Genomic DNA, 15,079 nt, shown 5'->3' with positions numbered 1-15,079 from the left:
AAACCTGTAGTATGTACAAGATTAATCCCACAGACCGTCCAATTTTCCAATAATACTAAAAAAAAAAAAAAAAGCACGAAAAAAATCATAATGCAAAAGTAAGACGGGACATTATTTAAATCACCTTCACAGCATTGTTTAATTAATTTAATCTGATTGGTCAGAAAGTGTATTAATAGTTGGTGATGTTATTTGCTTTTACAACCCAAGTTTTAACAAGAACTACATACATGCCACAATATTTAAAAGTAACAACATTAACCATGTAGTAAACTAGTTTAAGAGAAATAAATAACACAATAATTATGAATAACCAAATCGTACCCTGGAACAGGTTCAAGACTCTCTGTTACCCATATAGGATAAGCTTCCTGGAGGTGTGAGGCAAATATACTAGCCACTGAGCCACTTCAGCCCCAACCCCCCAGTTCCTATTTTTTTTATAATGTTTTTCTTTTGAACTTTCATTTTCACTGATTACTAATTCTTAAGCAGTTACAATGAAGCCCTGTTTTTTAATTTCCTGCTGAGGTCACCCTTCTTATTAAGGACAACTCATCTAAGGTCACTGATAAATAAGTGGCTTACTGGGAAACATCAGTGCTTCAGTCATAACTCACCACATCCTGTCAGTCCTCTACCAATAAATCTCTTCCTCCTCTAGGACACAATTTTGCTCCTGTTGCTCACTGTTTTTTTTTTTTTTTACAAAAGCACCCAAAGATTCTCTGTCTTGCTCACACACTCACACACACACACACACACACACACACACACACACACACACACACACACACACACACACACACACACACACACACACACAAGTATTCATCTCTTGACCAACCCACTCAAACTAGCCTTCTGACTACATCCCAAAATTCATGAAAAGCAAATATGGTAAAAGAAAAAATGCGCAAACACATACACACCCATTCTTACAACCATTACCGGACTGGGTCACTGGTTCATTTCACACACCCAAACACATCACAGTCATTACAAAATAGCTTATGTATGTGAGGTGTGTGTCATAGCTGATGTAGGTGTAGAACAGTCCATAGACAAAGAGCATCTGTATATTGCTTTTAAAAGCACATGGAATAAATTAGGATCAAAATGCAAGCTTGCAAGGATGTGGTTTTTACCTTCACATGACTCTGTGCTCCAAGGTTGTAGATTTCTGTGGGTTTGACTTCATTGATAATTTTGACCAGGCAAGTACTGTCAGTTAAGTCTCCATAGTGCAACGTCATATCTACAGCACACACAAACATACACATGTCTAATTAATCATAAAAGAACAGTTTTTCGATTTAAATTAACTGTGTTATATTTTCACAATTAAAACAGAAAAAGAATGAAATCAAAGAAATCTTAAAGAGAACTGTAGCTCAAAGCAGGAAGAAAGTCCATTATCAAATCTATCCTGGTTGTTTTCACAGAAAGAAAAGCAAGTTGACAGTTTTATGAAGAGTTACAATAAATCTTACTACTCGTTATTAATGAAACAAATCAACTGTGAAATTTGTGATCTTTGCTGTATGGCCCACTCACAGCTCCAGGGTCTGCAACCTGAGATATTGTCTGTGTGGAGCTTTGCATGTTCTTCCCTGTTTTCTAGGGTTTCTTCTGGGGTCTTAGGTTTCCTCCTACTGTCCAAAATCATGACAGTAGGCGAACTGGCTACAGTAAACTACCCCCCTAGGTGTAAAAAGATTGTGAGCATGGATACTACTCACACCCTGTGGTGCAAGATCCACCAAAACCCAGACCAGAATAAAGGGCTTACTGAAGATGTGGCATTTTCTGAAAGATGTATTACAAATACATTACATATTAATCTGACTGTAATATTTATCAGACTGTTTGAATTTATCATTATAATGGGGATATTTTCTTAATTTAAGAAAACAAAATACAAAAATACTTTTAAAAAATCCAAAGAAGATAAAGCTTTGATTTCAGGGTGGACTAAAGCATTGGAAAAGGTCCTTCAAACCTTTGCTGCAAATAAGACTACAGTTTCAGGTAATTTTTATATTCTACCCAAAAGTAGATATAGGGTTTAGACACTCCTTGGAGAAAAATTTGTCCAAACCCAAAATGACAAAATATTAAGTGTTAAAAGGCCTTATCAAATGATTGGTCAGAAAATTATCAAAAAAAACAAACAAACACATGCAGTGCTGAGATTCTCTGTTGCCACCATTTACTGTATTATTATTGCTGCAGTGAATTTACTTGTTTGCGTTTCCTGTAAAATCACAATAGCAATTCAAATGTGTGATGAAGAATTTTATACATGTTTGGGTTCATAGGATTTTTCTAAATACTTAACTATTTGATTCAATGGAATCCCGTACTAAGTTAATTATTAATTTGTTCCTGTTTATTTTCTGACCAATAATTTGTTGTAAAGACCTTTAAAAGCTTCATATACTGCCCTTTATGTTTAGGAGCATTTTTGCTTGCCCGGAAGTGCACACCCACCCCCAGCACAGGCTTATTCACTATAAAGGGGAAAAAAGACAGAAGAATTTCACTGCATTTTACACCGTAAGCTATTTCGCATACTGGCAGGGAAAAAAAAAAATCCCAGCTACCAATCTGAAAGGTGGATCAGCACAAAAGTCTGGTTTTCATGCCATACATCAATAGCAGTATGTTACGAAGCCAATTTGTTTGAAAAACAGTGAATAAAATAATTTTATCATGAAAAGCAGACAGACAGCATTGTATTTGATTAAGAAAAGGAGACTTGATGAATAATAATTAAACTTACTCCCTTCTGAACCATCAGGTCCTGCTGATACGAGTTACAGTTAGTACCCATTAAAACGTTCACATATTATCCAACAGTAAACTTAAATAAGAAAGAAACTGCATTTGATATAATTAACACTAAAATAACACAAATACTACTGCTGTTATAGATTTAGGTCATTTTCCAGGTACTTATAATGAATACATTTTCTGAACCTTTCTCTTCATGAAGTAGTTATTGGCAGTAATAGACCAGTGGTCTCATTTTTCAAAGCTTATACAACACAAATTTCTGTACACACACACAAAAGTTGTATTTACCACATAGGTATTTACACTCGGCATCTGATGATTTACTCCTTACTCAAAGAGTGGGCTACACTACCTGAAGACAGGTTTTTTGAGCGCTACAGAAATTACTTGAATGCAGAAAAGTTGTGTAACAAAATATTAGTTCAAGAATTTCATCATTTCGGTCCATGCCCTTTTCATTTATTTTATTAATTTAAATCAAAGATCAATGTTAATCCTGTTTTTTTTTTTTAAGAAATCAAATAAACAACAATTGACACCAATTACTTTCACCTGCTTCAAATTATTTAACGGAAAATTGCACAAACAAATTCGTTCATGCCGGTAATAGATTTAAAAGCAGCACATATTCAGTTTATCTGCTATTACATCTTTCTACCAATAGCTTCTTGCATTTTCGTGATTTATCGAGAAGCAAAACGTGATTATTCTAATAAAGTGCATAGAAATGTGTATGTATAGATGCACGGCAGATCAATGAGCCCCCCCCCCCCCCCCCCCGGTTTTTAAACATAGTCTATTCAAATCATTATAGAAAATTCACATTCATTGTAAAACGCATACAACTGAACCAAAAAGGAAGTGTAATGTCATTAAAAAGTCTGCGTGAATCACACACCCCCTCCTGTGTGTGTCTGTGGGTTTTGGTAAAGGTGCTCGATGCGGCCAGTGTTAAAGGAGCTGGACCTGCGAAGGATCCCATGAACCTGCACACACACACACACACACACACACACACACACACACACACACACACACAAAAACACAAACATTCACACATACCATCTAGTGACATCATTACTAATACAGTTAATGAATGATATATTACACTTAGTTCTAACCCGATCCTTGGAAACCTAAAGGAAACCTTTAAGCAAATCAGTGTGCTCTTTGTCCAGTGACATTTTAGTTAGATTTTTGTAAACATTTAGAGAAATTGCACTGACCACAGGTGACCGTATGAGTGGGTGTGTGAGTAAGTGTGTAGACACAGAGGTGCTTCAGTTCACAGTGCAACAGGTGGCCATTTTTTTTTTACCTTATAGCCTTTCTCAATGAGAAACTCAGCCAAGTATGATCCATCCTGAAACACACAAACAGACAGTGTGAGACAAATTTATCAGAACTTACAGTGTAAAGCAGACTATTTCCAAATGACGAGTGAAAACAGAACAACAAATGTTTCTTAATGAGTTAGAAATCTGAAGAGCAAAAAACAAAAAAATCCCTGGAGCAATACACTCATCCTTTTTTGGGAATCCAGGCTCTTTGATGTCATCCTCATACCAAATCAGTTCAACTTCCATCTTTACAGAGCAGTAATCACTTAAACTGGATGATATCTAGCGCTGTCATGAATACGCGAATAAAGTTCTAAAGACTCTTCAATGAAAAACTTTAAATATTCAAATATTCAAATATTTGTTCTTGTTCACTTCCATATTAAGCAAAATTAAACAAGAAACCAGCAAAAGTCTCGTTAATCAAAAACGAAATGCGATGAAACGTATTTCCTTTTAGTTTTGTAGGACAGAATGATTTTTTTCAGATGCAGTTCCAATTGTCCTTACTCATACAACACTGTACAACACAAAACACCACACCCCTGTAGTTTGGGCTCAACTCTGCCCATGATGGAGACATGATTTTGTTTTTAATTTCTTTAAACATAAAGAATGTGGGTTTAACATTGTATTCCCTGCTTGTGTTTCTGAAATAGACTCAGGATACACATATAAACTAACCATGATGATGCAGTCATTGTAAATGATTTGAATGAATTTAAAATGACTTTTAATAATATAAGTACAGGCTAGATCTTTCCATCCGATATCTGGAGTAACTTTGGGTTACAGATACATTAAGGACAACCGTGGCTGTCTGAATGTGTGAAAGGAAACGCTCTACTCTCTATTTTCTTGCCCTCCCTTAATCCTTCTCTTGCCCTTTCTTTCTCATTCCTTTGTTTTTCCTTCATAGACGTCCAACTGCACTTTCTGGAACTGTGGAACATTCCGCTCTGCCCAAAAGCATTCCACCCCTGCTTCCTGCTGGGGTGATACAGACCAAGCCCCAATGGCCTCTGGGAAAAATAACAATTATCTGGCACTTCAGTCTTAAAAAGGGTATAATATATATATATATATATAGTTATTTTTTTCTCACTATATTGACAAATAAAAGTTGGAGGAACACAAATGTATAGGATGTCCTTGGATGCAGTAGCATAAAAATTTCCTTTCAGACCCAAATCTGTTTCAGCATGACCAGTGTGCACAAATCTTAGTCAGAGGTCATTTAAAGTCGTGTGAAAATAAAAGTATACTCACTGTGAATTCTATGGTTTTACCTATCATGACATAATGAAAAACAAATAGTCCTTAGCAGGTCTTAACACATTACACTGGGTCATTGTTTATAGTACAAAAATAAAGCTAAAATTGTAAAGACTATGTGTGAATAAAGAGTACAACTTAAATGCTCCCACAGGTTTTATGAGGCTAAGTAGCTGGTAGGTGCTGCTAAATAAATGACCTTGATTAAACAATCATCAGCAAGTGTGACCACCTCTATAAAAGCCAAGCAACGTTTTCGAAGTTGGCTGGTCTGGAGCGTGATGGTGTGTGTTTACAAAACACTCAGGAGGTATGAAATCAGCAATTGATTGTTGCCCATCAATCTGAAAGGGTTATAAGGCCATTTTCAAACTATTTCAAATCCATCATTTTATAGTGAGGAACGCTATTCGCAATTGGAAAACATTTAAGACAATTGACAATCTTTCCAAGAGTGGACTTCCCAGCAGAAAATAAAAATTGCAAAACTTCCCAGCAGAAAATAAAAATTGCAAAACTTCCCAGCAAAAAATAAAATTTGCAAAAAAAAAAAAAAAGAAAAAACCCAAATACGAGTTACATCTCAGACTCCACAGGAGTCTCAGCCTCAGGAGACTCAGCATGTTAAATTTGCAAGTTCATGACAGTAAAACTAGAAAAAGATTGAACAAGTATGGTTTGTGTGGAAGGGTTGCCAAGAGTAAGCCTCTTCTTTCTAAAAAAGTGTTCCAGAGTTGCATCTGAACAAACCACAAAACTTCTGGAACAATGTCTTTTGGACAGATGAGACAAATTGGAGATGTTTGGCAAACTGAAATTCTGTGGCAGGACCTTAAGAGAGATGTCTATGAACAAATGCCTCCAAAACTCAATGAACTGAAGCAGCGTTGTAAGTAAGACGTTGTGAGAAACTGTTAAAGAACACAATTAGTTCATGTTATTGCGGCCAAACGGGGTTCTACAAGCTACTGAATGATAACGTGTACTTAGTTTTTCACTGATGGTTTCTCCACTTTGGCTTGATTTTTGTACAAACAAATAATGATAGAATAATATGTCGTGTTGCTGTACATCTAAGAACAAAATATTTGTTATTTTGTTCGATATTTAAAAATATAGAATTCAATAAGATGTTCTTTTTAACATGCATCCATAGAAAGCATGTATGTGCTGTTATGGAATCAAACCTTCAACTGAGTCTTCCTTAAACTTAAATAGACATTAGACAGAATCCAGTTGCTCAGAGAAGCTTAATATCACAAGCTCAAGAGTTAATTTGCAAAAAGAAGTGGAAACTCAAATCCTAATTGGTAGTAAAACATCAGGGGAAGATGCTGCCAGAGCCAAAACCAGCGGTTAACATCTTTGTGGCACCTGCAAAGTCTTTGCAAAGCACTTGTGCTTACTCCCCAATGATCACGTGCAATCTCTAGCACATGTCAGACAAAGAAAAACAAATCACACATACATTGTAAGTTCAGAAATCCTATATTTAGATAACTGTTCAATACAGGCTTATTCCAAGTCAGTAGCTGTGCAACCAACAAAAGTACAGTGTGGACCCATGATCCACTATGATAAATAGAGTTTATCAGCACGCTTGGACTTTTGGGAAATGTGGTCTGTTTCCCGCCGATTAGAGACGTAGACAGGAAACCAATACAGTCACAGCATTCCATTCACAGCACACACGTCTCTCTCTGATACCATTTCTCATCTAGACCACAGTTAAATCCCTCTAACAGTAACGTTATACTGTTAAAAAGTGAAAGTGTGTGTCAGTGTCGGTTTCTCCTAAATGAGCCCACATGACTAACATAATGACCACATACATGAAATATAAATGTTAACTTCAAAAATCAACTTAGATCTTAAAAAAAGAGAAGAAGTGGATTGAACTAAAAGAAATGGTTCAAACCGTTGCTGGTTAAGTAAAGTATGTTTTTGTAATTAATGTACTGGCAATTAAAACGGAAAGTTTAATGACAAATGGACAAAGAAGTGTGCGTTCAAGTGTGTTGTTTAAGTCACAACAAAGTGTTATATATAATATAATAATATTCTTAAAGATCTGATTAGAAAGATTTTTTAAAGAGGTTTTAGTTGCCATTAACTCGCAACTGCAGGTTAATGGTGCCCTCTGCTGGTTGAAAGATAAAACTGCATACTTGGGCTAAAAATTCAGATTTTGGCATTTTATATATATATATATATATATATATATATATATATATATATATATTGGCATAATATTGAAATCCGAGTAGAATTACATGAAGTTATTTATTCTCTTTTTTAACACAAATAATCTGAAATCACTGAAATCCGAACTAGATTATATTCTGAAAGTGATACAATTAAAATGTGAAATAATTTCTAACATTAGCTTACAGTTCTTATGGTAAACCACAATAATAATGAATATTGAACAATAAGAATAATAAGTAATTATCATTTCATTATGTTCTGACTAACTACTGATTTGCGATTTAATGTTGACTATTGTTCAGACCTGCCCACCAATCTGAATGTTTTTTTGGCAGAATGTGAACTCATAGCCGTTAACCGCTGCATGCCTGAACAATGCTCCCTACACAAAGATTACTTCCTTACTATTTCACTATTTCCTAGTTAATTCTTCACCCCACACATTAATTGTTGATCTAGCAATGGTCTCAAAAGCTGTTCTGTAGTGGCAATTGGCATTGTGAAACAGAGCAGGACAAAGCAGGTCATGAACAGATCCAGTTTTCACATGTAGTAAACTTGACACTAACACCCAGCCTTCAAAGCAACTATTATTAATCATGAGTTAAATATAATTTTACTTTTAATATAGCTCACAGACTGGTGTTTATAAAAAAGCAAAGCCAACATGATTCATACACATCTTCTGTACCTCTGTTCAAAATAAAGAGAAAGACAACACAGGGGAAATGTAAGACTATAATAAACCTACATTTAGGCACATATACACTTGATAATATGCATTGATTTTTAGTCGACAAGTAAATGGAAATTGCATAACATTTGGTGAGTAAAGTAAATGCTCAATGCAGTCTTTAAAATAAAGGTGCCTGGAAGAACCAAAAAGTCATTTTCATAACAATTCCATAGAAGAACCATCCTTGGTCCCTAGATGAAACATTTTTGGTTCTCCAAAGAACCTTCCAGTAACTGGTTCCTTCGTGTGGTTCTTTGTGACCCAACTGATTTCTTCAAGAAGATCATCCTTTAAACTCTAAAAAATAATGGTGCTAGGAAGCAGCAAAAAAAGGTATGGATGGTATGGAAAAAACAGTTTTGGTTCCTGGGAGCACCTCCTGAAGGATCAGTACAGAGAACAAGAAGAACCACATTTTTTTAATTTGCTACTAAAGAGAACCTTTTGTGCCATGAAAAGATTACAAGGATATTAAAGGTTTTTCACAGACACAGACAACTGACAATTATCCAATTAAGAACCAATTAATTTTTTTAAGAGTGTGAGTTGCAATTCCAAGCTGTGGTACAACTTATAGAGACCTGCTTCTAAGACAATGTTCACACAGGCAGTAACTAAGATCAGGAATAAACCAAAGTAGAGAAATAATAATCACGTCATGAAAATAAACTGCATCTTCTGCTGACCATACAATGTGTCTATTTCCATATGTGAAAACCTTCAGCTAAATCTCTTCTGTTTCTTTTTTATTTTTTACATCAGTATTATGAGATACATAATGCTTTCGTTGTCTTATGGCAGAAATAAGAGAAATACAAAGCATTTAAGATTTACTTTGGTGAAAAGAATAAACAAGTGGTGTAAAAATGCTCACAAGTGAAGACCTGGAAATATTTCCAACCTGACTTCAAGTCCATGTTTTTATTTACCTACATTTACATATTTTCTTTTTGGCACAGAAAAAACAGTGTGGGGACAAAGCACATTCAAGTCTTATTTGCCTTGTTGGCACATAATGTAACAGCCAGTCGAGCCAGTCGTAATACTGGTATTAAGCACAAACAGCCTCATCCACCCTAATATTGTGAGTCAACACTCAGCAACAATGTGCTTTAACTTAAATCTCACTGAGTACCAAAGGTGGAGGCAAAATGTCTTGCATACTGTAACTTATTGTTTCCTAATATAAAGACAAGACAAAACAAATATGGATGCTTTATGCAAATGTATGTTTATTATTAATGAAACCATACTGAACACAAAGCATAAATAAAAAATGTGTTTTGTAAAAAAATATATTTTTTTATATTTTTATATATATATATATATATATATATATATATATATATATATATATATATATATATATATATATATATATATATATAAACTGGATCTGTTTATATATTTATATATATATATATATATATATATATATTTATATATATATATATATATATATATATATATATATATATATATATATATATATATATATATATATATATATATATATATATATATATACACACACACACACATACATACAGTGAGGAAAATAAGTATTTGAACACCCTGCTATTTTGCAAGTTCTCCCACTTAGAAATCATGGAGGGGTCTGAAATTGTCATCGTAGGTGCATGTCCACTGTGAGAGACATAATCTAAAAAAAAAAATAATCCAGAAATCACAATGTATGATTTTTTAACTATTTATTTGTATGATACAGCTGCAAATAAGTATTTGAACACCTGAGAAAGTCAATGTTAATATTTGGTACAGTAGCCTTAGTTTGCAATTACAGAGGTCAAACGTTTCCTGTAGTTTTTCAGCAGGTTTGCACACACTGCAGGAGGGATTTTGGCCCACTCTTTCACACAGATCTTCTCTAGATCAGTCATGTTTCTGGCCTGTCGCTGAGAAACATGGAGTTTGAGCTCCCTCCAAAGATTCTCTATTGGGTTTAAGTCTGGAGACTGGCTAGGCCACTCCAGAACCTTGATATGCTTCTTACAGAGCCACTCCTTGGTTATCCTGGCTGTGTGCTTCGGGTCATTGTCATGTTGAAAGACCCAGCCTCGACTTATCTTCAGTGCTCAAACTGAGGGAAGGTGGTTGTTCCCCAAAATCTCACAATACATGGCCCCGGTCATTCTCTCCTTAATACAGTGCAGTTGCCCTGTCCCATGTGCAGAAAAACCCAAAGCATGATGCTACCACCCCCATGCTTCACAGTAGGGAAGGTGTTCTTGGGATGGTACTCATCATTCTTCTTGCTCCAAACACGTTTAGTGGAATTATGACCCAAAAGTTCTATTTTGGTCTCATCTGACCACATGACTTTCTCCCATGACTCCTCTGGATCATCCAAATGGTCATTGGCAAACTTAAGACGTGCCTGGACATGTGCTGGTTTAAGCAGGGGAACCTTCCGTGCCATGCATGATTTCAAACCATGACGTCTTAGTGTATTACCAACAGTAACCTTGAAAACGGTGGTCCCAGCTCTTTTCAGGTCATTGACCAGCTCCTCCCGTGTAGTTCTGGGCTGATTTCTCACCTTCCTTAGGATCATTGAGACCCCACGAGGTGAGATCTTGCATAGAGCCCCAGTCCGAGGCAGATTAACAGTCATGTTTAGCTTCTTCCATTTTCTAATGATTGCTCCAACAGTGGACCTTTTTTCACCAAGCTGCTTGGCAATTTCCCCACAGCCCTTTCCAGCCTTGTGGAGGTGTACAATTTTGTCTCTAGTGTCTTTGGACAGCTCTTTGGTCTTGGCCATGTTAGTAGTTGGATTCTTACTGATTGTATGGGGTGGACAGGTGTCTTTATGCAGCTAACGACCTCAAACAGGTGCATCTAATTTAGGATAATAAATGTAGTGGAGGTGGACATTTTAAAGGCAGACTAACAGGTCTTTGAGGGTCAGAATTCTAGCTGATAGACAGGTGTTCAAATACTTATTTGCAGCTGTATCATACAAATAAATAGTTTAAAAATCATATATTGTGATTTCTGTTTTTTTTTTTTTTTTTTTTTAGATTATGTCCCTCACAGTGGACATGCACCTACGATGACAATTTCAGACCCCTCCATGATTTCTAAGTGGGAAAACTTGGAAAATAGCAGGGTGTTCAAATACTTATTTTCCTCACTGTATATATATATATATATATATATATATATATATATATATATATATATATATATATATATATATATATATATATATATATATTTTTCCCTTTTCATTTAAAATGTGCACTCTATACATAAATGCTGACTCTAACATTCAAATGCTGGCAAATAATATGGAATTATAATTGTATTAATGATATGGATGTCCATTATTGATTAGATTTATAGATTTAAATGTGCAATTTAATATAAATACATTGTGGACTAACTTGTGTGGAGGCAAAGAACCAGCCAATGCAAAACCGAGACCTAGCCAGTGATTATCTTTAGTGCATGGCAAAAAGTGAAAGGGTTGTCCAACTCCAAGGGTGAACAGATTGGCAAGTACACCAAAGACAATCAGATTTCACATCTGGTACTAGAGTATTCGACAGGTAGGTTCAACAAACAGATTAAGAAAATTTTAATTATGTCCTACTGATTTTTACAGGACAAAACACTTCACAGTGTTATGACATACACGCCTCAAAATCCTGTCACCTTTTGCGCTACACATATAAACCAAATAACTATTTAAAAAATGGTTAAAGGTTTTACAAACAGAATTAAAGTTCAGATGACAGGCAATTTTACTACACATGATCACCTCAGATAACGTATCTTTTTTACACACAGTAAAAAAAAAACGCCTCGGACCTCATAGTTGGGACATTCCCTAACAACATGATAACTTTTTCTCAAGGTCTGCAAACAAAATATCTTAGCCAGGAGAGGATATAGACAACGTCTATGCAATTATCCACTCCCTGCAAATGCACACCCTTGATAATATACTTTAGTCTCTATTATTAAACTTAACCAGCTAGACAGCTTATCAAACATTATTACTAGTTAGTCAGGATTCAGGAGCTTCTGCTTGATCAGAAACTTACCACAGCACAGATTAAATCATAATTGACTACAAACATTCAAATTACACCCCAGACACCTTGTTGTCCTGTCTGCTTCAGTCTATTAAAGGATATTTTATTACAATTATGTCTACAAAGTGCAGGAGTACAAAAAGGCAAATTATTTTAAAATTTAATGCCTTCAAACAAACTTAGAGGTGAGCTGAGTTGACATTACACCTACACACTCCTTGTGGAGGGTCATGCTGCGTCCTCAGGTCAATGGAGAATAAATTATACGTTGCTTGTGAACAGGACTAAGATGTAAAAACCTATGAAAAATATAAAAATATGTGAAGTGCCTAAGGCTGCATTATATTGAAATATCCTTGTTTTTATCAGCATACACATGCACTCTGTGTGTGTGTGTGTGTGTGTGTGTGTGTGTGTGTGTGTGTGTGTGTGTGTGTGTGTGTTAAGATTTTAATTGACCAAGTACAAAAGATCTACAGGCAACATTATGGAACATGCCACAAATCAGCAATGAGTTTACAAAAATCTATAATGGGTGTTCATTTACATGGAATGTACACCTTCAGGTTATTCCCTCATTAAAAATGTATAACTTTACACCTGTGATTGGACAGTGACTGCACTTCAGTGTGACACGTGTACAACGTGATGATGGAATTAAACGTGACGATGACGTCACATGCAGGGCGATAAGGAAGTCCATCCGCAAAAGACACCAATTTCATTCATCCGGTGGTGAAGAAATGCATTCTTTTCGATGTTTGTTTCTACTGCACAATAAAATATAAACTGTTTTGGTGAAATATATGGTGCTGCTTTTCAGTGTGGTATGTGTACTGCATGGTATTTACATACTGTATTATATTTGGAGTGTTTTATACGCTCCTTAAAGGTATGATTGCATTTCATTCACCCTATTCAGACTTATTTATATTATTCAGATTCATGAGAGACCTGAATTGGTTATAAAAGGAATAGGATGTTATTTATTATTGACTCTTATGGACAAATATATAAGATTACAAACCAGATGAACTGAACCGGGACTGTCGTCGACCTGTCACTTTTATATGGCTGGCATGTGGTGTCAGATGGTGTGTTAGTGCAGGTTCTTTCCGTTCTGTTTCGGTTGTGATATAATGTGTTGTGATATGATTTGATGTGATTTAATGAGATGTGATCAGATGTGATGAGATGACCCTTACCTGCCCGGTGATGCCGGTGATGAGGGCGACTTTCCTCGTCTTGTCACCGCTGCAGTTACCGGTAGAACCGGAGGTCATCGCCGCGCACTGTGCCATCGTTTACCGGTTTCTGATCGGGGATATAAATGTTGCTTCCTGTGTCTTCGGTCGAAGTGATCTTCCTCCTCTGTCTCAGTTCCGGAGAGTTTTTGTTTCTTCCCGGAGCGGCAGTTTCACACCGAAAACACACCGCTGACCGAGCCAATCAGAGAGCACGCCGGTGATGACGCGCTACAATGAGGTACGCACATGAAATACAAAGGAAGATGAAGAATCTGGGCAGAGCCGGGCTGAGTCGCGCAGCGCCCTCTATAGAACATGACCGGGACATTTCAGGCAAATCAGGTTGCACACAATAGCAGAAAAGTCAGAAACGGGAGCAGCCGGAAGCACCAGTTACTGTAGACACGTGCAGTGGTGGACAGTAACGAAGTAAATGCAATTGGTTACTGAACTTATGTCGCTTTCTCACTTATCTGTACTTTACTGAAGTATTTCTATTTGGAGTTCAATTCACCTTGACAGATGCTTGCAGGTATATGAAAAAACAAAATAAAACATGTTAATAAGCCTGATCTACAATCATTAAGTAAGATTAAAATATGAGCTAGCAAACTGGGACAGGTTTAACAAGTTATACAGGATTCATTTGCACAATTGAGGTTATGTTCCAAAAGTACTCTGAAACCTTATTCCAAAGTTCAGAGTATTTAAAGATAAACATCTCCCACTGGCTTTCTCTGGATTAACAGGTTTGTCTTTGATGAGTGAAGTGTGAGAGTTAGGCGATTCTGTTTCTTCAGCTATCTGAAGTGTTCTTAAAGGGCATCCAAATAGCAGCATATGTTCAAGTTATATAAAGTTACTACCCTGAGTCACATGTCCAAGTAAAGCATTTGCCAGATTATGATCAAATCTGGACGTGAGGGTTCCTGGTAAAACAAATGATAGTGTCTTTACTCGTTTGCAGTGGGTTGAGACCATAGAGAGACACAATGTCACCATAGATATTGCTCACTCCATGATAATCCCACTTTCCCTCTCCCAACCATTTCCAATTTTTTTTAAAACTAGACACATTCATTACCCTATGGAGTGAGGAAGTGTGCAGATTGCACAACATCTGAAAAACGGAGGAAATGTATCACCCTATAAAGTTTAAATTGCACCATTTTGGTCACTACAATAAGACAATTATAATTTTATTGAAATGTTAACATTTATGTAAAGTTATGCATATGAGGACTTTAGGAAAGATAAACGATCGTCTTATAAATGGTCTCAGCTCCAATGGACGAGCTCTCACAGACTTCCAGATGTCTGTAATACTAGAATATGAAGCACAACATAAAAAAAAAACATAATACAGCCATGTGTCTTTTTGCTTAAAATAACCAAAGAAATATAGAATAA

The 15,079-nt window shown here is 35.9% G+C and overlaps 1 protein-coding gene across 3 annotated transcripts in view; it reads right to left on the bottom strand.

Moving 5' to 3' along the window:
- Positions 1 to 13,855, bottom strand: part of gmds (GDP-mannose 4,6-dehydratase) — a 72,898-nt gene extending 59,043 nt beyond the window's left edge. Inside the window, exons 1-5 of one of the 3 annotated variants that reach the window (XM_083562144.1) lie at positions 13,628 to 13,855; positions 4,118 to 4,162; positions 3,698 to 3,785; positions 2,786 to 2,809; positions 1,149 to 1,258 (exon numbers count right to left, since the gene is read on the bottom strand). In XM_083562144.1, the coding sequence (XP_083418270.1) occupies positions 1,149 to 1,258; positions 2,786 to 2,809; positions 3,698 to 3,785; positions 4,118 to 4,162; positions 13,628 to 13,723 (363 nt within the window). In that variant the 5' untranslated portion in view covers positions 13,724 to 13,855. The remainder of the gene's footprint in view (positions 1 to 1,148; positions 1,259 to 2,785; positions 2,810 to 3,697; positions 3,786 to 4,117; positions 4,163 to 13,627) is intronic. The other 2 variants (XM_083562145.1, XM_083562146.1) reach the window with 2 other exon arrangements.
- Positions 13,856 to 15,079: the final 1,224 nt, after the last annotated feature.

This window comes from Silurus aristotelis, assembly GCF_946808225.1.
Source record: "Silurus aristotelis genome assembly, chromosome: 15".
Taxonomy (NCBI): Eukaryota; Metazoa; Chordata; class Actinopteri; order Siluriformes; family Siluridae; genus Silurus; species Silurus aristotelis.
This window is presented reverse-complemented; position numbering and strand designations above follow the sequence as displayed.